At 36.9% G+C, this 27,217-nt stretch overlaps 1 protein-coding gene across 1 annotated transcript; it reads left to right on the top strand.

Moving 5' to 3' along the window:
* Positions 1-2,262: 2,262 nt before the first annotated feature.
* On the top strand, positions 2,263-26,931 carry LOC127429581 (sodium channel subunit beta-2-like). Its single transcript, XM_051678704.1, has 6 exons — positions 2,263-2,500; positions 14,545-14,711; positions 15,356-15,566; positions 19,277-19,472; positions 21,033-21,100; positions 22,628-26,931. The coding sequence occupies exons 1-5, from the start codon at positions 2,419-2,421 to the stop codon at positions 21,040-21,042; spliced, it is 666 nt and encodes a 221-aa protein (XP_051534664.1). The 5' UTR covers positions 2,263-2,418; the 3' UTR covers positions 21,043-21,100; positions 22,628-26,931.
* Positions 26,932-27,217: the final 286 nt, after the last annotated feature.

The raw sequence follows: 27,217 nt of genomic DNA on the forward strand, positions 1-27,217 counted from the left end.
TGTATTATCAATCGATGAAAGCAGCATGGATTCCCATTCACACCAAACACTCCTGTAAAGGCTGGACTGAACAGACATCTTCCTTCTGATTGGCAGCAGGAGGATGAGGAACCTGTCTCTTCCCACTGAACTCGCATTTGCCCATGTTGTTCGAGACCAGCTCATGATCGCTTGGTGCAAGACTAATAACAAACACACACAGAATCATTCATTATTTAAAAAGAAGAGATTGAAAGCAATTTGTTATTGTGAAAAAAGGTGCTTGAGACATTAGTTCGTATTACGCTGTTTTACATTAGGTTATGATATACATTGTAAACAAAAACTTTATTTTTTGGGCGGTATTAAACTTAAAATTGAATGTGTCTGTTGTGATAAATTCAGAAGTCACAGTGAATTAAGCGGCTTCAGTCTTATACTCAGACCCATGTTGTGTAGGCTGTCATCAAATAAAACACATAATGCTATTTATTACACAGCTGTTTGTAATATTTGATTATGACTGGCATGCAGTTTTATAAACTTTTTGATATATATATATATATATATATATATATATATATATATATATATATATATATATATATATATATATATATAACTAATTCCTACATCAATTGACCGTTGTCCCAGGCAACCAATTTCCTACATACTGTAACTGCGCTAGTTTCGTGTCCCCTGTATCACTCTTATGGTCTTGTTCTTCTCACAAAATAAAATGATTTTAACTCAAATCAATATTTAATAGCCATTTATTCATTTACTTGGTAAGTACAGTAGCTGTGTAAAACATGTGATAATGTACAAGCTTCGCATCAGGTTTTGTATCAACTAATTGTTTTTTTTTTTTTTTTTTTTTTTTTTATGATAACCAGCTCAATTTACATTATCCCTTATAATGCATATACAAATAACAATGCATTATATTGCAACTTTGTGTTTGTAAACTATTCCGACAGTCAGAATTCATGGGAAGTTGACATATTCTGCAGTGTGACATGCTATACTCCATTGAAAATGATTTAAATAATTGCATTATAATAAAATAATGCATAGTTATTATGCATGCAGCTTTTATGACTATATTAAGAGAGATTACATGAAACATACATATTCTTTTTTATTTTTTTTAAATGCTTCTGTCAATTTGTTACATCACATGACCATTTATAAACAAGTGGACAAATTCTGAAAAAACTCCACAGCAGTCACAGTACTCAAAATAAACACTTCCCCTTGTACATTGATATACATTTTAATCTAAAATGTTTGTTGATTATACAGTGTATACTGTATATGGAAGTTATGTGTCCACTGCCCATGGTATCATTATGATTATTTTGTTTTCTTTTTGTCCTCATGTGCCTCTTCGTTCATCTGTCAGGTGTCAACAGTAGTCAATGCAGTTTAGTTATTGCACTTAGCTGGCTGAGCTTCAGCCACTCGACTTTTCCTCTTTATCTTCTCAATGACTTCTCATCAGCATGAAATTGCTACTTATTCTAACTGACCCTTTGTCTCTTTGTTTGAAGAGGTAGCAAAATAAATCTGCCCACTATGCTAAAAGTGGAGAAGTGGTTCTGTCTCAGTCAGTATAACAGACTCAAGTACTATGCCCATTCTGTCCTAGTGAGCTGCCTACCTAGGCAACACTTTTAGGCACCATAGCTGTGCTCCCAATTCGTAGGCTGTTCCAAACAGTAGGCATCAGAATTTGCTGCTTTAGAAGTAGCTGCCTATATGTAGATAACATAAAGCAAGGTAGATTACTAGTTTTTGGAACAGAGCTAGCTTATTATATTTTAAATAGGCAGCATCATAAATAATAATAATAATAATAATAATAATAATAATAATAATAAATAACACATGAGCAACACCATCCCCATTCCATGTTTTTTTATTTATTTTATTTTATTTTATTTATTTTTTTTTTTTTGTTCTTGCAGCTTATATCTCACCAGTGTACTTTGATGTACATCAGTGAGGAGATGAAGAGGTGGTCCTACTGCTAGCTGGTGTTTTTCTTTAATGGTTTACCTGCAACGGCCGCACGGAATTTCTTTAACAAAATTCGGTCTATCCTGAATTAAGTAGGAAATGCAATGCAGATACATTACGAAATTTTCTCTTTAGAAATGTAATATTGCATTTTGTGGTTGCTATTGCTAGTAAAATCATAATATTGCAATATGGTTCATTTGAACACTCTGCCATTCATGCACAGTTGACTTAGAGAAATCCACGAACCGCAACCATAATATCAACCAGTTCTCCTGCTACAGACACTGCCCAGCCATATCACAGATCAAAATAAAAACATATTCGGTGCTTTATTTATAATTGTAGCGCAGAAAAAGATCACAAACGGAATTCGTTTATTATTATTTTTCGATAAATTAAGTTTCAGCGACCAAAATGCCCGTTTTATTAAAATCTGGGGAAATGCAGCGGACGTCAGCTTTCAAGTTATCCTGTGTAGCATTGGCGATGTTTCTGGGTAAGTAAAAATAGCTTCTGCTATGGAAAAAAATAAATAATTAAAGCCCATCATTAAAATGATAAATCATTTTTCGCGGTGTGTTTGTGTGTGAGGGGTAAAAGAGAGTGTGCGCATCGTAATAGCTAAAAAGATGTTTAAGACTGTATGAGCGTCATTAAAATTGGCGTAGACGCATTTGCTACCATTTCACAATGCAAGCCGAACAGATGTGTTCGTAATCTCGGCAGGCCTTCCTACCTAGACTGTTAATGTTACGCATAACTGGAAAGCATGCTAATAAAGGCTGATCTATGTCATTACACCATAGCGTTTGATGGTGATTGCCTTAACAGACATTATTATTACAGGTCTTGTGTCAGTTGCTTTGAATTTAATGTTTGATATCTTGTTATTGTAATCGGCCATCAGCATCATCACTGCACTGAATGTGTTGCCATAGTGTGAGCGCCATCACGCATTCATTTCAGCGGCAGTGTGGAACGCCACTGCGGACATAAATGATGGTTATAAGTGCACTCAGTAATTTTTTCTTCATTAAGAAAGTTTGACTCCTAAAGACCTGAATTGAATTTTTGCAATATATTTGAATGAAATCATGACCACTCACATGAAAATGAAGACTCCAGTCATACTGTATCAGTAACCTTATAAAAGCTGTTTTATTCTACATGGAGAGGGTCCGCACATGGGGGCTGCCATGTTAGAATCACATGACCAGCCGAATACTACTCCCTTAATCTCAGTAACCATCCTGTTATTTGACACTTTCACTCATTGATTAAAATAATCATGGCTGACTGTGAATACAAAATGTTCACAATGACATCTAAAACGAAAACTATTGAATTTAAATGATGCTGCATCCAAGCCACTAGGTGACAGTGTAAGTCCAAGATGACACAAAAAAACAAAAGTTTCTGAGTGCACCTTTAAATTACTTCCAGTCAATCTCAGTCTGGTTGTCAAAACAAAAGTAGTGACTGACCCCAGCGATGCAAATATTTTGGAAAGAAAATAAATAAATAAATTGATTTGCACGCTGATTTGTTCAGTGAACCTTTCTATAGGTTGCATTTATTACACCATAGTAATAGATTACACCGTTAGGTGGTGACCAGTATCTCTTTTAGTATCATGAGTAGGTCACTGTATCATTTACTCAACAGATTTGCTTTAAAATCTAAAATAAAGGTGATTGCAGACTAAGAGTGTGTTCACACTTGGCAGGTTTGGTTCGATTAAAACGAACTCTGGTGTGATTGCTCTGTTAGTGCGGTTCGTTTGAACAAGTGTGAACGCTGCCATCCGAACCTTGGTGCACACCAAACATGCGGACCGAGACCCACTCCGCATCCAAACGAACTCTGGTGCGGTTCGACTGATATAAGAATGCAGCATGGACCAAAGATGTCTAAACGGACCAATAACAGGAAGTAATTTGCCTAATACTGACCTCAAGCATATCTGGTTCTTCTCATCATAGGAGCTATGTTGCCCATTACAGTTCGGTACAGGCGTCGGAACCGCCATCAGTCGTCCTTGCAGCATATCTTCATTTGTGTGTGCAACAGAGGAACTCCTGGTGCTGTTTTGACTCCTTTACACATTTTAATAGCGCTTCATTTGTTCTCAGCTGGTAAAAATACCACATATATATACATAAATCCAACGAGCGCATTTAGCCCAGCAGCCAGCATTGTTTTGGATGTTCGGCAAGTTCCGTCGCAAAATATATGTCATAAAAGCTGTCCAATCAGGTTGTGACCTTATCGTTATGCCTTTTATTTTGTATCTTTAGGTTCGGTGTTAAAAATGCCAGTGTGAACGCTAAGCGAACCAGGACTAAATGTATCATGTTCATTTTTGGTCCGGACCAAGAGAACCAAGAGAACTGAACTACAAGTGTGAACGCAGCCTAAATAAATTAATTAAGTTTAAATTATTACAGTTTTAGGAAACTATTTTAAAGTAAAGTGTGTAATTTCAGTGAATTTGGGCCAGAATTAGCCTACCTGTGTGTGACTTTGTTTCAGTTGCCCATTTCTGTGATACAAATTGTACAGAAATTAAACACTGAAAATGTAGTGCTTTGCTGCACATTGTAACACAATAGTTAAAGATGTTATCTATTGTGTTACAATGTGCAGCAAAGCACTGCATTTTCAATAGGCATGGAAGTGAACATTCATTCACTTAAAAGGTTAGTTCACCACAAAACATTTTTTTTTTTAAAAATTTAAAAAAAATTTTTGTCATCACCTACTCACCCTTGTTGTCCTTTTGAGATTTACATTATGTGGGTTAAATACATATCAGGGAAACTAAGGCAACAAGCATGTAGGTCTGTGGAGGAACTGCAGTTAAAAATTAGAATAATATGGCAGTTAAATTGAGATAATTTGAGAGAATGTGATGGAACTTAATGGTGTGGATCAGAAGAATTCCAAACAATGACAGAAAAACATTTTGTCATACTGTAAAACAGAAATGAAAGCTCACTATACAGTAATGTGATTGCTCATGCACAGCAGCAAAGCATAAAAGCAATTCTGCTACTTTCTCAATTGTGAATTTCTGTTTTTTCATATATTAGTGTTATTTACACTTGCAGTAGATACTATTTTAATCAGTATGTGATACAAAGTGGTTCACATTAAATACAACTTAAAATTAAAAACAAATCAAGTGAATAATTAAACGCACCCAAAGATAAGAGATAATCAGTAACAAAATAATAAAACGCATACATTAAAAAAAATAAAAAAAGAAGCAAATTAGCTTAGTTTAAAGCCCCATGGGTTTTAGTCTATTTTATGTCTATTTTAATTAAAGGGATAGTTTACTCCAAAATGAAAATGCTCTCATCGTTTACTCACCCTCATGCTACCTTGGATGTGTAAGACTTTCTTCAAACTGCCCTACACAAACAGAACATTTTTAGAAGAATATCTCAGCTCTGTAGGTCCTTACAATGCAAGTGAATGGTGACCAGAACTCTGAAGGTCCAAAAGGACATAAAGGCAGCATAAAAGTAATCCATACGTCTCCAGTGGTTTAATCTATGTCTTCAGAAGTGATATGATAGGTGTGGGTGAGAAACAGATAAATATTTAAGTCCTTATTTACTGTAAATTATGCACTTTCACTTCTATATTCTGGTGTGGAAGTGACTTTCACATTCAGCCACCTACTGGTCAATGGTGGACATAAAGAGGAAAAAAAGGACTTAAATATGTATCTGTTTCTCACACACACTTATCATATCGCTTCTGAGGACATGGATTTAACCACTTTATGTCCTTTTTGGACCTTTTGACTTCTGGCCATCCATTCATTTGCATTGTTGAGGAACAACAGAGCTGAGATATTCTTCTAAAAATCTTTGTTTTTGTTCAGCAGAAGACAGAAAGCCATACACATCTGGGATGACATGAGGGCAAGTAAATGATGAGAGAATTTTAATTTTTGGGTGAACTATCCCTTTAAGTCCATGTTATTTATATAGCTTCGAGGGCATCTATAGGCAAGTGTGCTCCTAAAAGTTAACTTATTAACTATAATCAGACATACACATTCTCTTTGGGGGAAACGGTCCATTTATAACATCTTGCAAATGGTATTCCATACAGTTGTACCTTAAGCCGCTTGGGGGTCTTTGATTTGTTTTCTCTCTCTCTCTCTCTCTCTCTCTCTCTCTCTCTCTCTCTCTCTTTTTAGCATTTCAACACATATCCTTTTGATGTCTTACAGCCAAACCAATGACTCTAGGCATCACTGAATATAAAGCATATCTAAGATTTCTTGTTATTTTGAAAATACTGCTTAAGCTTTGTCCTCATGAGACTGTTGCTGTTGCATGTCATGAGGATTATTTATTTCAACAGCAGGCAGTTGCCCTACTTTCTCATAATCCTTTTGGTATAGTCCTCACTTAAGAACTGGTTACTTGTTAGACTGTAACATGAAGAAGTTTGCAGAAGGAGAATCTTCTTATCTCAGCCAAGACTGGTAAAATTACATTCTAGTTGGATAAAATGCAGTTTTTCTAGAAAGGCACTAGAGGGCAACATTTGTAGGTTGATTTCCTTGAAAGCTGTAGACACTGTGTCTCTGTGGCTCTTTAAAACTTTTGTTCTCCCCTGACGAAAGCCCAGACTGTATAATTTCTAAAACAACTCATAATGCTGACTATTTTAACTTTTAATCCTCTACAGAACCCAGCCTTGATGAGTTCCTTTGGCAAAAATTATACAGAATAAATACAGATGGATTGCAGGATTGTTTGTGCAAGCCTTAATCTATGAGTTTTCAGCTATTAATAAATTTCAGTCAGCTTTCAGGATATTACAAAATTATTCCACAAACAAGTGGAATAAATAAACAAGTTAATAAATTAAACAACTAAATAAATAAGACAAAGACAGAAACTATTGGATAAGACCTGCAGCAAATCCATATATAAGGCACATTTCTGTAATATTGAAATTGCTGCAGCATTCTTTTGGTTGTTTTAGATTGCTTGCCTTATTTTAACTTGTAGATCAAAAGATGAAATGAAGCTGTAATAACAGTTGCCTGTAACCTATATATGACATACGGTGAACACAGTAGACTATGAGCCAAGAATTGCTGATGATAGGCTTGTCAAGATCTGTTTTGCTGCAAAACAGAAGCTTGTGTTGACTCATGCTACTCAGTCGCTGTGCAAAATTTCATATGGAACATCTCAGTCATCAGGCGCACACAGATACACACTAATTTTTGTAATGCATTGACAAGCAAATGTGTTGCTGTTACTATGCTTTTAACAACCTTATAGTATTCACTTTCGAAAAATAAATGTATAAAGTTATACATTATTATGTTCCATTATGCAGCATTATGCCACAGAGAAAAGGTTTCTGGTCTGTATTAGTTAGAGTACTGAGGTTTAAACGTAATAAGGAATGATATGTTGTCCAGAGAGAGGAAGACACACAGAGAAAGAGAGGATATTTTATTCAGTGTTACCAGCTTCTAGATCCTTTTCACCGATGTAACACATTTGGGGGAATTTACCAAGAATGAATTGTGCCCGTTGATAGAGTTGTTTTATTTTCATGCATTTGGTAATTATACAGATCATGTAATGGCATAAACACACCCTCAAAATTAGTGCTGAATGCAATTTGTATAGCACAATTCCCCAATCCTCACCAAGCCGAAACTGAGTGCTCATTTGGGGAAAATGCAGGAGACTGTCATGGTCTGGCATAATTTAGCAGGACTGTACAGCATCACTTCACTGTTATCCAGACTCCTGGATCAGCTATTCAAAATGCTGAAAATGCACTTGACTACACCACATGAGTCTGGACATATGCCCAGTTATAATGCTCTTCTCCTTTAATTGATGAATTACTGCTGCCATGATGAATACAAAATGCACACAAGCATCTTATTAAATAAAATTATATTTATACCGCCTGCTTTCTTCGGCTCAACTTTAATTTGGTTTAGGCAAATAGTGCTGCCTTTTCTAAATAAGGTGCAAACTATAAGCCTTATTTACTCAAAAGTTAGCAGTTTTGCACTAGAAAGGATGACAGTTACTTTGTATAAATATGCATGGCTATACCAGCACAGACTGTGTCTTATTAAACTGGATTGCATGTGGTTAGTAAATAATACGCAGGTTTTCATGCAGAAATTTGTTTCTCCAGCTCACCTGGTAGCATAGCGGTGGTAATGCCAAGGTCATGGGTTCAATTCCTAGGGAACACACAAACTTATTAAAATGTATAATAAAATCTACATATACAAACTATTAGTTGCTTTGGACAAAAGGCATCTGCCAAGTAAATAAAATGTAAATACTGTGTGCAAAAGTGGCCAAACTGTTTAGTAAGTTCTCTCTTCTGTATTTAAAAAAAAAAAGAAAGAGTGATTTAAGTTTTTTGAATGTCCATACTGTATACTTGAAGCAGGGTCACAATGTACCATCTCCACAACTCTATTTTGCTGTAACCTTGAGAACAGAAAAAAAAAAAAAAAAGGACAGAGAAAGTGCAGGGAGGGTAGGGATGGGGTTTGTCAGGGTTTGTTGTGAGAGAGGGAGAAGGAAGAGAAAGGGAGCAACACTGCAGTATTTTATGCCTACAGAACTCTATTGCTATTGGTACATACAGTATATATCAGTGGACCCCCTTGTACATCTGACACAGGGCTGTAGTTGGACCGCTTCTTTTCATGCTCAAATTAAACCACCCGTCATGTTAGATAGTTTGCAAATATGAATTCTAACTACAAAAATGAGCCTATCATTTGCTGACTCAGAGTTTATAGGAACATGCATAAATTGAAAGATGGAAAGTGCATGGAATACGTAAAATACATTTGAAATCTCTGCTGCGGCACAGAGCGCAGAGAGAAACAAACTAAATATACATGAAGGCAAAAGGCTGGGTGGAGACGACATTGACGTGGTGCCTGTATTGAGTAACACACCCAGCTGAGTGCTGACTCTGCTTGTGTGTTTGTGTGTGTGTTTGTGTTTGAGTGTATGCATTTTTGCTGAACATGCGTCTCTCACTGTGTATGTAAATTTCAGCCCACTTTGAGAGACTAAGCAGGATACGGTGACCTAATGCAATGCTGCATCTTATGTAGTGCATCACATGTGATATATGCGTATTTCTTATGAAATGTGATATGACATGCATATTCTAGCTATAATGTGGACGTGCAACACAAATAATATATAATCCAAATAACAACAAAATTACACCATCACTCTGGATTTATGGGCTAAAATAGTTTTACTTTAGGTATTAACATATGTTCACATGAGGTTTTTGTGTGTTTTGCAATGTCGGTCTGTTCCCTAGCACTTCTTGGTACCTAGCAGCTGTAGTTCTTTCGATCTCTACATTAGGACACCTGATTTTTCTAGAGGGAGGGGGTCAGACTAAACTGCAGCACTTTGGGGGGTGGGCGGTAGAGATGGGATGGGATGGGAGGGGTGTGACGAAGTTACTGCTACTACTGCAGAGAGCCCGGCCGATAAAGCATAACTGCAGCGGCAGTGGGAACTTGTCCAGAAACACAAAACTACTGACTGCAGAGGGTGAAATGGTGCAGAGCCAGAGAAATAAATATTCCTGTTGGACACACACGCACACACACTCTTATTTCACGGACATACATATTCACGCTGTAATGCTAGTGGTTGTCCACTGGTTCTGGACCAACTGGTTTTGCTTCAGGTCAAGACAAAAATGTTAAAATCAAACAATTTAATGTATTAATATCGCCATAAACTGCATAGACCCAATAATATGCAAACATCTGAATAGGAACAGGCTGAATAGGAAAAAATACTTTTTAGTTACAAGTTGTCTTCATAGTTTGAGTGTTGCATTTCTAAATGTCTCTTGACATTTGATTATCAATAATTCACAGCACAAAACACATTGTTTGGCCTTGTTTACCTTGGTTATCCTTGTTGATAGTAAGCCTGTATTAAATGTAGTGTGTTCTTTTATCTTTTGTCACACAACCCATCCATGTTGGCATCTGGCTAATTTGACTAGCTTCTACCAAGTTACAGATGAATTTGTAGCAAAATACTGTCGAGTTTGATTAGACACAGCCTTTGACATCAATAACAAGAGCAGACTGTTCTCACAGTGAAATCAGAAACAGTAGGTTTAATTTTCTTTAGCTAAAATTGGTCTTAGCTTACTGAAATTCAAAACCAAATGGGGGAATTGTAGTTGGGTGTATGAGCACATGTAAGCTTAATTTTCTGGGTGTAATGTCCACAGTGGGGTACCAAAAGCAAGTTAGTACAGGCTGTAATACAGTGAAGAGGAATGCATGTTTTATAAATTGTACCCCTCAGCCCAAATCTCAAACCTAAACCTAACCATCAGTGGAGTGAAAATGTAACATTAGAGGGAAAAATTATGGAGCCAGATTTGTGCCAAAACTAAACAAACAAATAGAACATTTTGCAAATAAACACAATCTGCTTTGCAAACGAAAACTCAACTCTCAAACAAACAGAAAGCGATTTGCAAATACCAAGGGCCATTTGAGAGAAAACAAGGTGTAGTTGTCCTGTACCACTGGCTTAACAAACAAATGCGCTGTGTTTTACAAATATAAAATATGTGTTTCATATGAGCCTACGTCATATTTCACAAATAAAAGCAATCTATTCTACAAATTCTACAGGATTGTTGAACAGATACAAAGTCCAGTGTGAACAAATACACTTGTGAGTCACATGAATTTTGGCACATTTTTCTCATCCAGTCTTGATTTTCTCACAAATACATCAATGCAAATGTTCTTACAAATGGGCTGAGCCACGTCCTCTTTTAAAACAGTAGACTGTGCAGTGCTGCCAGTTATGTTGTTGTTACTACATATTATGTGGTAAAAATTACTTATTTTCTAGTAAAAATTAGATGCCATGTCATGAATAACAACATATTCTAGTAAAAAAAATATATTTTAAATATATATATTTTTATAGCCTGAGGCTGGTTTCCTGATAACGTTGTAACAACATTTTCTAGCAAAAAATATACATATGGTCTTGTAAAATTGTTAAAAAGATAATTGTGTTGAAAAAATAACATCATTTGTCATTTTAAGTAGATGATTTGGATGTGACAATTAATTGACAGCTAATTAATGTGCTTCATTCACTTATGTCCATGGTACACTTGCTGCTCAGTATGGAGTAACCATAAATGAAACAACCTACACGAGTAGCATTTATAGACATCATAACATAGTTAATTGAACTGATCTATTTATACGTTATCCTCACTTTAAACCATAACCAATAATCCTCTCAGCAGTCCGAACTGTCCTTTGTAGTCTTCTGATGTCTGATTTCATAGCTGAACCAGACCAGACAGTTATTGAAGTGCAGAGGACAGACTCAATGACTGCTGAGTAGAACTGTATCAGCAGTGCCTGTGGCAAGTTGAATTTCCTCAGCTGGCGAAGGAAGTACAACCTCTGCTGGGCCTTTTTCACAATGGAGTCAATGTGGGTCTCCCACTTCAGGTCCTGTGAGATGGTAGTGCCCAGGAACCTGAATGACTCCACTGCTGCCACAGTGCTGTTTAGAATGGTGAGGTGGGGTCAGTGTTGGGGTGTTCCTCCTAAAGTCCACAATCATCTCCACCATTTTGAGCGTGTTCAGCTCAAGGTTGTTTTGACTGCACCAGACAGCCAGCTGTTTAACCTCCCTTCTGTATGCAGACTCATCGTCATCTCGGATGAGGCCGATGACAGTGGTGTCATCTGCAAACTTCAGGAGCTTGACAGATGGGTCCTTGGCAATGCAGTCATTGGTGTAGAGGGAGAAGAGTAGTGGGGAGAGCACACATCCCTGGGGAGCACCAGTGCTAATTGTACAGGTGCTGGAAGTGAGTTTCCCTTGTCTCACAATCCGCTGCCTGTCTGTCTGAAAGCTGGTAATCCACTGACAGATAGACATGGGAACAGAGTGTCGGTGTAATTTATTCTGGAGTATAGCTGGGATGATGGTGTTGAAAGCAGACCTGAAGTCCACAAAAAGGATCCTTGCAAATGCCCCTGGTCTGTCCAGATGTTGCAGGATATGATGCAATCTCATGCTGACTGCATCATCCACAGACCTGTTTGCTCGATAAGCAAATTGAAGGGGATCTAGAAAGGGTCCAGTGATGTTCTTCAGGTGGGCCACCTGTTTGTTAAGCCAGTGGTACACGACAATTTCATTTCAACCTTCATTATCTCTCAAATAGACCTATGTATTTGAAAATCGCTTTCAGTTTGTTTGAGAGTTGAGTTTTCGTTTGCAAAGCAAATTGGGTTTGTTAGCAAAATTTACCATTGTTTTCTGCCTGCTGTCCTCGGCCCTATCAGAACAGACTGGTTACCCATATAACAATATTACACTACAATATTACAAATTCAGTATGTTCAAAACAATGCAAAAAGTGCAAAAAAACGCTAAGAAGGCAGAAAAAGACTGTCACTTGGCATGTCACGTCCCAAAATGTTTGGGTACAGGGGCCACATCGGGCTTCAAGTAGTACATAAGGGGCCACACTGAATTCCTTTTGAGAGACAATGTTCCACATTGATTTAGTTCTTGTATCTTTTAAGCCCAGAAATAGTTGTGTTCTCATTCTAATACATGATGCACAATGTTCTAAAGATATTTGTGACTGGTGGGAATATTCTGCCTGAAGTATTGCTCTGCAAATGTAGATACTTTTCTATCAGGGATTAGAACAACTTGATAAAGGCTAAGCATAATTATAAATTATTTTATCATTTCTACTTCCCTGGTAATTTACATCAGGGGTCGGTATTATTTAAAAAAATAACATTATTTAAAAATATTATTATTAAAAATGTTTGATTGTAATACATTTATACTTTTTTAAGATACTAAAATTATTGAGCCAAAAGCAGTGAGTGGTTTTCTCATTTTCTTGTTGTTATTGTTTGATTAGTAGTCTATTGAAGACATACTAGACAACGGCAGGTCTATTAGGCTACAGTTACACTTCAAGTCCGACCTTTTGATAGTTTTTTTGTCCCACTGTTTATGTTCACTTTAGACATAACTGACTGTGTTTACATTAATACCTTGCCAAGACTGGCATTTTGGAAGAATTTTGAAGTGTATCTGACTGTTTAGGCGTGTATCTGCATTTGCTCAAGTGCTCTCGGAACACACGTATGTAAAGTGCACAAACACTAGCCACCTGTCAGTCAATCAGCACGTGGCTACAGAAGCTAGGAAATAAAAAGTTAATCTTTTAGATTCACGATCATATTGTAGATTCAAGATCAGCCAGTTGTCTTGCTATTGCGATCAACATAATGAGCACCCCTGGTCTAGATGTTGAACATAGGCTAAATATAGAAAATTTCTCAAAAGTTTTTCCATCAATATCGAGGATGTTTTTTCGATAAATATCATGAACATTTTATCGGCTAGCCCAATTGCTAACATTGAATAAATCTCTCACAGCAGCCCAATAATCTAAGTGATAGCTAATTTACAGGCTATGTTAGAGTTATAGAGAATCTAGTAAGCAGGTCTACTGCTGCTGTTCAAGTTTTGTTAGCATGATTTGATTTGACGGGAGCCATGAGACTCTTCCTAGCCAATCATGTTGATGGATAAAAATAAAATCAGGACAGGGATGTAGCAGGGGGAAAACAGCACAGTAAAAGTACAGTTACAGTACTTAAAATGTACTCAAGTAAAAGTATTTAAAAAGTACAATTCCTGGGAAAAACTACTTAATTACTGTCACGAGAGTATTTGCAATTCATTAATTTACACTCCTGCTCATGTAATGGTGCTTTAACAGTTTTCACATTAAGGTACTGCAGCATTTGCATTCAGTTCAACCAAATATGTGGACCTATTCAAATAATTTATTATCTGAATGATCATTTTTAACTACTAACATCCTAACACTAACACTAACAGTACATTTAATCTGTTAATGAATGTTAATGAATGTTCTTTTTATTAAGAGTTTTTTCATGTGTTATTTTTTTTTTTCTTCTCAAAAACAGAAGTAAAACATTTTCATCTGTCAGCAATGGCAAGTTACATCTTAAAGTGATGTGTGTAATATTTTCGTTGTTAAAATACATGAACTCATCCCAGTTTTAATGTGCAAAGACAGATTTATGAAAGCCATTCATAGCCAAATGTCCCAGAAGTATAAACACTGTTTGGGTCGGGACTACTAAGACAGGTAGAGTATTTGGGAAACTACTTTGAAAACAGTTGTCACTTTTTGCAATTCCCTTTCATGTTGCTAGTGATGCAGACATTTTTCAGTGTTCAATAAACTATTGAGAAGAGTTAACTTAAACTTAACCTATGGGGCTTTGGGCCTCTTATAATACAGTTGTCATGATAAAGGCATTTTCCTTTACACAAGACAAAGCATGTACTTTATAGTGAAGTGTCTCACCAATCAGATGGCAGGAATAAGACATGTGTATGTTTTCATATTTTGTAGCCTGCCCAGTCTCTTCCATGGATGTGCTGGTGCCACAACAGATCAATGCTCTCAATGGCACTGAGGTCAGAATCCCCTGTGTGTTCACCTCATGCTACAAACTAGATCCCAGCAAGTTTGCCATGAACTGGACCTATCAGGAGACAAGCAATAGCACAGAGGAGATGGTGAGAGAACAACAAAGACTAAACATGTTAAATATCTTTTGTGACCTGTAAAAGTGATCTTACAGCTGATTATCACAAAGCAATGTCAGTAATGGTGCAGTTAATTTGAAGTGATGCCATTATAAGTGTAAATGTTTAAAGACTCCATATCTTTTAAATGTCTATGTCCGTATCTGTTAGCTTTGAGGCAATCTATATTTTAGTGTACTCCTAAAAGTTGACCAAATTAATGATATATGCAGTTAAAATTTTCAGTTGTTCTCTTTCGGGAAAACAGACCAAAATGTTGATGACTCATCTTGCACTCAGGGGCTTATCCAAATGTTTGTCTGATAAAATGTTCTCTAGAATGAGAACTTCCCTCCTGCTAATAGCACCTGTCTCCGACTAGCAAGGACAATTGTCAAATCATGGATTATGGCTATGATATAAACTAAAGGCTATCAGTTATTTAAACAAAGGAACAAGCCCACTCGTCATGTTCTACTCGAACTTCCTGTTTCAATAGGAAATATGTCAATGCAGGAATAAAACCTGTGTTCATCAACTCATTTCATGAGGTCTTTAAATGATAACTACATAAATCTTTTTTAGTCTATTCTTCTCTCAATCTACATTCCTTCTAAAATGTCTTCTTTTTCCAGTTTATGACCTATAAGAACAGGATAACACCCCTGAAGTCAACCCGATTTGGAGACCGGGTTGTGTTTTCTGGGAAACTGGAGAAGAACGATCTGTCTATCACTATCTTGGACGTTCAGTTGACTGATGAGGGCATCTACAACTGCTATGTGCGCAACCCTCCAGACCGCATTCACGGACACGGCACCATCCAGTTGTTCGTCCTGACTGAATGTAAGGCCTCAGCATGAGCTGAGAAACTGGAAAACAAAAGTTTTTGTGCCTTTCAACCAGGGTTACTTCAGGACAGGCCAAGATGAATGGAGTTTCCTTGATACAAGTGTTGTTAAGTCCAGGATTAGAATTAATGTTGAGGAAAATTCATATACAGTGGAAACAACTCCAAGGATAGTTTTCACAGTTCAGCACAAAGGAATAAATTAAGTGAAGTTGAAAGGTGAAAGGCATAAAGTGTTACACCGTGTCGTAACCAGACACAACACAAAAAAGCGACAAGCATTAAAAGCTATCTCTTCCAGGTAATTCCTTTTTTCTAACATTTACATTTATTCAGTTTGCAGTAACTTACACATGAGGAATATAGCAAAAGGGAATTACACTGAACAAAATTATAAACGCAACACTTTTGTTTTTGCCCCCATTTTTCATGAGCTGAACTCAAAGATCTAAGACTTTTTCTATCTACACAAAAGGCCTATTTCTCTCAAGTATTGTTCACAAATCTGTTTAAATCTGTGTTAGTGAGCACTTCTCCTTTGCCGAGATACTCCATCCACCTCATAGGTGTGGCATATCAAGATGCTGATTAGACAGCATGATTATTGCACAGGTGTGCCTTAGGCTGGCCACAATAAAAGGCCACTCTAAAATGTGCAGTTTTATCACACAGCACAATGCCACAGATGTCGTAATTTTGAGGGAGCGTGCAATTGGCATGCTGACTGCAGGAATGTCCACCAGAGCTGTTGCCTGTGAATTGAATGTTCATTTGTCTACCATAAGCCATCTCCAAAGGCGTTTCAGAGAATTTGGCAGTACATCCAACCGGCCTCACAACCGCAGACCACGTGTAACCACACCAGCCCAGGACCTCCACATCCAGCATCTTCACCTCCAAGATCGTCTGAGAACAGCCACCCGGACAGCTGCTGCAACAATCGGTTTGCATATCCAAAGAATTTCTGCACAAACTGTCAGAAACCGTCTCAGGGAAGCTCATCTGCATGCTCGTCGTCCTCATCGGGGTCTCGACCTGACTGCAGTTCGTCGTCGTAACCGACTTGAGTGGGCAAATGCTCACATTCGATGGCATCTGGCACTTTGGAGAGGTGTTCTCTTCATGGATGAATCCTGGTTTTCACTGTACAGGGCAGATGGCAGACAGCGTGTATGGCGTCGTGTGGGTGAGCAGTTTGCTGATGTCAACGTTGTGGATCGAGTGGCCCATGGTGGCGGTGGGGTTATGGTATGGGCAGGCATATGTTATGGACAACGAACACAGGTGCATTTTATTGATGGCATTTTGAATGCACAGAGATACCGTGACGAGATCCTGAGGCCCATTGTTGTGCCATTCATCCACGACCATCATTGCAGCATGATAATGCACGGCCCCATGTTGCAAGGATCTGTACACAATTCCTGGATGCTGAAAACATCCCAGCTCTTGCATGGCCAGCATACTCACCGGACATGTCACCCATTGAGCATGTTTGGGATGCTCTGGATTGGCGTATACGACAGCGTGTTCCAGTTCCTGCCAATATCCAGCAACTTCGCACAGCCATTGAAGAGGAGTGGACCAACATTCCACAGGCCACAATCAACAACCTGATCAACTCTATGCGAAGGAGATGTGTTGCACTGCGTGAGGCAAATGGTGGTCACACCAGATACTGACTGGTTTTCGGACCCCCCCGGACCCCCCCAATACAGTAAAACTGCACATTAGAGTGGCCTTTTATTGTGGCCAGCCTAAGGCACACCTGTGCAATAATCATGCTGTCTAATCAGCATCTTGATATGCCACACCTGTGAGGTGGATGGAGTATCTCGGCAAAGGAGAAGTGCTCACTAACACAAATTTAGACAGATTTGTGAACAATATTTGAGAGAAATAGGCCTTTTGTGTTCATAGAAAAAGTCTTAGATCTTTGAGTTCAGCTCATGAAAAATGGGGGCAAAAACAAAAGTGTTGCGTTTATAATTTTGTTCAGTGTATATAAAGGAGGCAGTAATATACGAAGTGCTGCAATTCAAAGTTTCAAATTTACTCAGAGAAGTACATGCAGAGAGGAAAGTGAGAGATGGTGGTAAAAGAATAAATTGAATGATTTTTTTTTTTTTTTTTTAGAAAGAAGAGTGCATTAGTAGGATTGGGTCAATTGCTCAGAAGAGATGTGTCTTTAGATGTTTCTTGAAAGTTGCAAGAGAATCGGCAGGTTTTGTAGGTTACTTAAGGCACATTTCCGCCATCCGGCAGGGGTGCATTTCCCAAAAGCATTGTTGGCTAAATATGGTCGCAAGTTCCATTGTTACCAACATAATTCAACGATTTGGTGTTTTTCCGACGAACTGTAATTCCAACGAAAATTCGCAAACAGCATCGCAAAGTTGAGTGGTTGGAACTACAGCTCTTTACCTGAGGTTAGAAGCATAGTTCCTTGTTAGATTGCTGTGTGAACATCTGACTTCGCTGAGGCTTCTATAACTTTCATTCCATTTAAATATATCATTCTGTCAAAACTTGCATTTAAGAAAACGCTTATTCTGGGGTTTTGCAGAAAGCTGCGTTCTGAAATGTAATGTAAACAAGAATGCAGCTATTTAAGGGATTAGATACTTTATCACACACGGTTTCTGTGGAAGAACATGCTTTTATGTGTTTATGTTGATGCATAAGTGGTGTTTATATTTTTGAAGAGTGCATTGATGCATTGTACAATGGTGGTTAAGCACTGAGTTACATCATTGTATGGGTAACACTCGCCAGAGAGGTTCATGTTGCAGAACGGTGCTGTTCCATACCAATCCTGCTTGTCTGCGTGGTAACGGATTCTATTTCACCTGTGATGCTGTGAAATCAGGAGTAGAATGGACTGGCTGACTGAGCAAGTGACCAATTGTGAGTCACCTCATTTCTTTGGGGGGATTTTCTCCCCTTTTTCTCCCCAATTTGGAATACCCAATTCCCAATGCGCTCGTGGTAATGTAGTGACTCGCCTCAATCCGGGTGGCGGAGGTCGAATCTCAGTTCAGTTGCCTCCATGTCTGAGCACGTTACCGCAGAGACCTAGCGCGTGTGGAGGCTTCTCGCTATTCTCCGCGGCATCCACGCACAACTCACCACGTGCCCCACCAATAGAGAGAACCACACATTATAGTGACCACGAGGATGTTAACCCCATGTGATTCTACCCACCTTAGCAACCGGGCCAGTTAGTTGCTTTGGAAGCCTGACTGGAGTCACTCAGCATGCCCTGGATTTGAACTTGCGACTCCAGGTGTAGTAGTCAGCGTCTTTACTTGCTGAGCTACCCAGGCCCCCCGTACTATAAAAAAAAATCTTAGGAGATGAGAATGACTGGTCTTTTCAGGAAAAAATAAAACATATTTGTAACTTTTTTCTTAACTTAGACAATAGGAAGACATTTATTGTTGAGAAGAATTTAATTCGTAAGAATATTTAGTGAATCCGGCCCCTGATGTTTCAGAATTCTTTGTGAAAGCAATGAAAACTGCCTCGGAAGAAAAAGCTCTATATAAGCTATATTTTATGAGATTCAATACTTACACGTAATATATCACATAAAGTACACTGACATTGCCATGAACTCTTTATTTGCTGCAATTGAAGCCATGTGCTTTCCCAGTGAACTCTGTTGTTAGTATCTTTCATTCTTTTTCTCTCTTGCTTCATGCAGTACCCCCACCAAGAGACTCGACCATAGCTGTGGCCATTGGGGCATCTGTGGGGGGCATTCTTGCTCTGCTGATTCTGTCTATGGTGGTGGTGAAGTGTATTCGCAGACACAAGAACCAGGAGCTGATCTCAGATGAGCAGAAGATGGAGGAAGAAGGCAAAGCAGATGGAGAAGGAGGCACAGAAGAAGCGACAAAGTAAGAACATATTTTTGTCTTTCTTTCTTAATGGTGCACTCCGTAATTTTTTTCCCCATTAAAAAAGATTTACTCCTAAATAAATTAATTGTAATTTTGAAACCTATATATAAAATCATGACCACTCACATGAGATGAGGAATCAAATCAGCAACCTTATAAAAGCTGTTTTATTCTACATGAGGCAGGGACACCCTCATGGGGGGTGCCATTTTAGAATCACACGACCAGCTGAATACTACTTGCTTAATCTCAGTAACCATCTTTTTATTGGATACTTTCACTCTTGGATTAAATTAATCATGGCAATTTCTGAGTCAATTTCTACAATGGCATCTGTAACTGAAAACTATTGATTTTGAATGATGCTGCATCCACACCACTAGGTGTCACTGTAAGTTCAAGATGACATGAGCAAAAAGTTACTGAGTGCACCTTTAAGGCTTATTTAGACTTACTTGGCAAACAGGCTTCTTTCAGTTTGCCTTAAAATTCTAACGAAATGCCAGTTCGAGCACACTGAATTCGGCAGCAAGAGGTTGAAAGTTCTGCAGCTGAAACTGAACTATTTAGTGAAATTTCAAACCACTTCCCCATGTGGCTGAATCTGGAAGTGTTGTTGAGGTGAAATGTCCACAGCAAGTTTTTCAGCAAGCTTTTTATTTTTTATTTTTATTTTTTTAATGATGCAATATAGTCAACAGGAATGCATATTTTATCAACCTTACTCCCTAACCCAAACCCCAAGCCTAAACCTAACCATCAGTGGAGAAAAAATGTCATTTTAGAGCAAAAAATGCAACATCTTAATCACGCTCACCTTTGTTTAGGTGAATTACTTTTTGGTTTCCATTGGGCCAGAACCCGTGTCTCAGAGATTGCTTATGTAACACACTATCAGTAGTGCCACAGGGAAAGGTGTACACATTTTAACTGATGCAAAAATGTCTGATAATAGATGGCACATGTCGATTTCACAGTTGGAAATGCACTGATGTTTTTGTTCTGCTAAGTTGTTCGTTTGGTGAAATTTCTCCTGTTTGCTCACATTCTTGAAATTCTTGACCTCTGAGAACTTGGCTAGCCGAAGAGTGATGATGACTGGTTAAAACTAATAGTGGGTGTGGTCTGGACATGCCATTTTTTATTTACAATTGGGTGAGCCTGCTGAAGAGATTGTAGCTTGCTAGTTACTATCTCCGTGCTAAAAATGGATAACTTTGAAGCCTGTCTCTCCAAGTTTATTGTAAAAACAATGTTACAACAATGTAACATCATCCACCCAAGAGTAGACATCCTTCCAAGACAGCATCCTCTACAAACTAATTTTATAATGACACCACAAATGGTATAAACGCAAGCTTCGTTCACCTATGGTGCTTTTGTTCACACAGGAGAAATATTTTTTTTTTGGCTTATTCCATCGTAGATTATGCTTTATTCGAGTGTTTCTTCTCTGTAATCAAACCATTCTAACATGATACAGCTAACTAGAAATCAGATACCAGATTTCAGTGTGAACTCTCCACTTTTTATTTTTGTGTGCTTCTATTGAAACAGACAACCCTAACCTGACTGCTTAGTCTTGGAGGCCTAGAGGTTGGTGGAGCCCCTTCTTTCAAATTCAGGTAAAACTCAAATGATGACTGTTGTATCTTGGTGGTCATGTGACTGTTGTTAACAGTGTCCCTTTCAAGTTGCTCTCTTTCTGTCCACGTTCATCAATGTCCTTCTTGTTTTTGATCCTGCCTCTACTAAATGTCAACCGATTTTCTGTTTTTGCCGATTAACCAAATACAATTAATTACTGCTCAAATTTGTTATATGACAGTGTTTACTGGGGGCCTATTTTAAGAGCGCTGGCACTAAGCGCAGAGCTATGCCATAAGCGCAAAGTCAGTGGGCATCGCCATAACATTTTTTGTATTTTCGTGCAAGCATGTGTAAGTCTAGGCACAAGTGGGTTTGGCGTAATTGCTCGCACAACGCGCTAATGGGTTGGGTCAGTTGAAATTTAAGAATTCATTTCCGGTTATTGCAGCATCTGAGTCCAATTATACAGTCCATTCCCTGTCAAGCACCAACAATATAAACAAAGACAGCACATTCATAAGAAGTTTGTAGTGTAAATGGACTGTATGCAATGAATTAGAAGAATAGAAATATGGTCACTCTCCTTTTACATGCTTAGAAAATGTTATTTTCATCAGGATTTGGATGGATTCTCCTTTAAATTATAGGGAATTTAAGTATTATTAATGATCTCCATCTACTGACACACAAACAATGGCTAGTATTAACAGTGATTTTATCGGCACGCACTTCACTGATTTTGAACAATTAAATTAATTTATTGAAACACAAAAAAAATTTAACCAAAAATATTTCTAAATTCAAATTACACATTACAACGAAATGAAAATATAATCAAAATAATTAAATGGTACAAAACAAATCATATATCAAATCCAAACATGTTATCCTCTCCAACTTCTTTCACTGGCACCTTTTGCAATGACTGAAAAATCACTTTATGACAACAGGTGGAAAAATACCAATACAATCGTCTTAGCGCAATGACCTATTTCTCTGGAAAATAGCAAACTGTACTTCGCGCCACATCCTTAACATACAATTCACCCACAGTTTGCGCGCATACACCCACAGATAGCGCTAATACTCCTGCCCACTTGCACTTTGCGCTGGCACAAAAATTGCACTTAGAATTAGTGCTCTCACAAAAATTGGATTAGACATAGCGCATGGTCGCTATGCTTTGCGCACTCATGGAAATAGAGGCCATAGTGTTGATTTTGTAACAGTTGTATGTGATTGTAAGGGTGCACAATTTTCCCTTATCTGTTTTTGTGAACAGCTAGGGCACAGACATTTCAAAATAAGAGTCCCTGCTTATTTACAGGTAAATGTTCTGCACCAAGTCTCTTTTTTTCTGGTTATTATAGGGATTTTGGTTGCACAATACCTGGGATTCATTCAATTTGGACTGTTGTTGCATCTTTATACTAACTTTCTATCTTTCTTTAAGTAATATTGCCCAAAACTAGTGGCAGTTACTCTAGTGTTTATTTATTTTATTTTTTTGCCCTCTGATCTGTAGACATTCTCCCATAACCTTTCTTTCTTATACCTTACAGAAATGTATGAATTTCCTGCCTGAAGATATGTACAAGTTGTTTGACGCTTCGTCCTGTAAATGTCTCATTCAACATTCCTAAAGGCTCAATTATTTTGTGTAGCCATCAAACATGTAATTTTAGGAAGACCCCTGCCACAGTGCCATGATGTCCTGTCACTGATGACAAATAAAGGGTTACTCAATATATCAGGTCAATGTGGTAATTACAGTAGCATACAGACCTTTTAATGGGTCCACACCTTTTTTCTTACTCACTAAATGTATTTTTTCTCCAACTACTGCCAATGGATTAGCCATCCAGTATTTCTGCTGAACATTTTCTAAAGGGATACATTTTAAGTGTTATTAAAATTGAAGAAGCACACAAAGTTATCCTTACAACTGCCAAAGTGTTTTTAACCAACTGCTGTTTATAATTTTTGACGGATTTTTGGAAATCACTGCCCTTAACTTCCTCTCAAGTGTGTTTGTATGTATGTGTGTGTGCCTTTTGATTGTGCCAGTTTGCTCCTATTGCTGTTAAAATCAACTTGGTAAAACAGAAAATGATTTAGCAGTGATACCTTGTGCCTACCAAAATGGTAGGAACATATTCATCATTGTTTAAAATCTATAATTTGCTTGCTTGCAGCACGTAACATACCTCCAAAACCTGTGCAATTATTCCATACTAATTTTCTCACATATGGCACACATAAAGTGCAGAAAAACAATCCATCAATTTGCACAAACATCTAAAAAATCTTGCTTTCACACAAAAATGTGATAATTTCAGGTGCAACGCAGCAAGTACAGTAATTGCTGGTGAATATTTGTATTTATTGATAAAAAAACCCAAAAACCTAAATAGAAAATAAATTACTAGTATTATTAATTGTGCTACATATGTATGTTGTGGTATTTTATGTGGGAGATAGTAATTTAGACTTTTCTTGATCTTCTTGAACGTATTAGTTGTGAACTTCATTTTATTTAATTTAAAAATGCACTTCATATTTAATTTGATAATAAAATCTAAAAGCTAATCTTATAATCCTTTCTGAAAGAGGCAAAAAAAAAAAAAAAAAAAAATTCAATAATAGGCTTGTGCAAATAACAGATATTGCAAAGATTAAGCAAATGTTTAAAAAGGTATACGTTAAGTATATGTTAAACCGCTGATTAAAAGATATAAAAAATATAGAAGATAATTTCTTTTAAATAAAAAAGAAAGCACAAGTCATGGAAACTTGTATGAACACGTCAATACTCAGTCTAAAAATGTTGAGGGAAATTGCTCCAGATCTTAAAAATCTGCTGTTTTCATTTTGAATTTGATAATAATCTGTTTGTGAATGAACAAAGATTATAAACTCAGATTTGTTACAAACTAAAGTTTTCGTGTGTCAGGGGTTGTTGCATTTTAAATGTGTCCCATAACAGTTTTCATGCGCTGGCATTAAATCTCGTGGTCACACTTTACAGTAAGGTTCTATTTATTAACATTAGTAAATGCATTAAGTAACATGAACTAACAAGGAACTGTTTTTTATTTTATTTTATTTTTTTGTAAATTTATGTAATTTACACTAACCAAGGGCTGGGTTTCCTGATAACATTGCAATTTAAGATTTTACGATCATCTTAATGAACGTCACCCTTTATTTTATGATGGAGTAACGTCTGTTTCCCAAACCAGCACGTAGATCGCTTGTTATAAAGAAGAACTTAAGTGCTTTGTATGAGAGCTGTCTGGTCTAAAGGTGCTGATCACTTTGGCAAATATGTCCAGAGTTTGTCTTCTCAACATGAAAATAATGTGGAAATACTGACAAACATGGAAGTTGTTTGTAACCGAATAACAAAGTTTATGAACTATTACAGAATTGAATTATGGAAATAATGATGGCTTTAGCAAGACAGAGTTTCAGATGTACTGATGCTCAGTAATAGAGATTAATGAAAGTGACGCAATAAATGCATGTAACATGAATGTACGTGATGTGAATCATAAGCGACTCTCACGTAGCCTAAAGTTTTTTGGCTGGAAACTGAACAAATGCAAAAAGAACAGGATTAAAATGACGGGCATCAGTGTTGAACTACTCATAGACCTACAGGACAGTATCTAAATATTAATAGAACGTCTGGATAAAGTTCAAGGCACCGTGTACTTGTAGCCTTACTGCCATTATGCATCGTGCAATTTGTTACTGCCTTGTAAAAAGACTATAGGCGAGCCGATTTGAAACATCCATTTGAGGAAGGAGGAAGAGAGAGAGGGAATCTCTCATTGCACACTTTTACTCTAATCTCCTCTAACCAAATTTGTATTATTTATTAGGCTTATTTATTTAAGTTTTAAACTGCATGGTCACATTACTCGTGTCTTCTTAAATAATCTGTTTAATAAAAACATATTGTCTTTCTATTGCCATTACAATTATGCTTATCAAAAAAGGCTAATATAACGTTATACTGTATTACGTCTTGTAAATTTAGACCTATCACATCGCATGCACAGACTACGGGGACTGCCTATTGATATCATAGTGATTTTTTCAACACTTTTTTATCCTCTGAAATAGTTTACAATGGCTTGCCAATGATCAAAATATATTAATACAATTGATTAAATGTCCCACTGTGAAAGATGCCAGAAAGATACATTTAATTTGCACTTAATGGACTTAAGATAGGTTCAAAGCTCTCATTAATTTACAAACATTTTTCCAAACTACTTAGATAACGATGCTTTTGGGAAACGCGCCTTAGAGATTAAGTACTACTTAAGTGCTTCTAACGTTCTACTTAGTGCTTCGGGAAACCCAGCCATGATATTTGTATTGTTTATTGTTAGTTCATGTAAACTAATGTAGTTATAAATACAAATACATTTCTTTTATACTGTATATATATATATATATATATATATATATACAGTACAGTATGTCTTGGCAGCAAGCTATGACATAGTTTGTGTCATCCTTAATTTTATCAACTTTTCTAGATCTTGTTTTACTTCATCATGTACGGTCATCTGTTATAACTCTACATATATGCAGGATATGACCCAAGCCTGTGGCATACATAGGCTACTCTTTATTCCTTCTCATATTGTATTTTACTGTATCTTGTTGTTTTATGTTGTCAGCTTGTTCTAACTCTAACAAACATCTACCAGAAAGTACAAATACCATTGCATTATTTGAAGTGCCCTGGAGTACTATGTAAATACCATGGTACATGAATATAGTAATCATTCAGTACCATAGTTACCACCTGATACCATCACTGCACCATGGTACCATTGTAGTATTTTATTTATTTATTTATTGTAAATGCAAAGTATTTTTTGTTTATTATTATTAATATTTGTTATTATTGTTATTCAAACTGTTTAAATGTGTTGTTTATTTATGGACTATAATACTTATTGAGTAACATCTTTTAACAGTTGATGAATTTTATCTGACAGATCAAATCATTGGTATGAGCAAAACCATCAGGACAAATAATATGACTATGTATCCAAGTATAATTTAATTTAAAATGACATTCAGTTACTTTGTGACACAAGTAAGCATCGAGAGTTAGTATCATGTTGGACTGTGCATTTTTGTGTAGATATTGGCATAGTGTGACTGAAAGTGCACTCACAAAATATGAAGTGTATTCACTCCTAAAGAATATAACAAACCCATTTAGCTCATAATTTGATTTGCTGTGTAGTAGTTAATATTAAGCTAGCTTGTGAAATTCAGACTGTGGCACAATGACTTTCATGTTTGGCGCTTTAATGGTTGCCGTTCAGAAGTTGATTCATTTTGCGTTCATTGCCAGGCAACACAGCTCTCTATCTCTGAATATCATCTATTAGAATTAGACAATGATGTCCTTGTTACTTGGCTACATGTATACATATGTAATAATAGGCATGATATTGGGTCATACTGTAGGTCATAAAATCAATTTTGCACTGCTAGACACCAGCTATAGTATTGAAAAAGTGTCACTGATTACACAAATATGATGTAACCATGAAAATTAGACTGTTGATTGTAATGACTTGATGTTTTCTTTGATACATATGCCTATTTATGTTACATCAAGATCATACACACGTTTCAGTAGTGGCAGCAAGGCTGAATGAGATGGTTTGGGGACCATTTTTTGCCCGTTCTTCATAATGCATGCCTCTGTTTCAGTGTGTCTCTGAAGGTTTGACCCTGGCCTACTTTATAACATCACATTTGCTTGCACTGCACCATAACTATGAGCTGTATCACTGATTGTTTTTTTTTTTCCAATAAAGATAAAGAAACAAAGAATTTTGTCTCTGTTCTTATTACCATTAATAGCATTCTCAAATATTAAAATGTATAATTTCTTAACAAGTATTCATTGCCATTATGAATTAGTTCAAATGAGCCAATTGGGCAAATACTGATTTTTTTTAATCAGTTTTAAAAAAATTATAAATCAGTCCAAAATCTTTCAATTTTCACATATGGGGTATTCCATTCCGAAGTCATCATTCCTAAGCCCTATTCTCTTCAAATCCACTGTGAGAGCTTTGGATGACTGAAAATGTGGGGCTTAAAAATAT

The sequence above is a fragment of the Myxocyprinus asiaticus genome, chromosome 39 (genome assembly GCF_019703515.2).
Source record: "Myxocyprinus asiaticus isolate MX2 ecotype Aquarium Trade chromosome 39, UBuf_Myxa_2, whole genome shotgun sequence".
In the NCBI taxonomy this organism is placed as follows: domain Eukaryota; kingdom Metazoa; phylum Chordata; class Actinopteri; order Cypriniformes; family Catostomidae; genus Myxocyprinus; species Myxocyprinus asiaticus.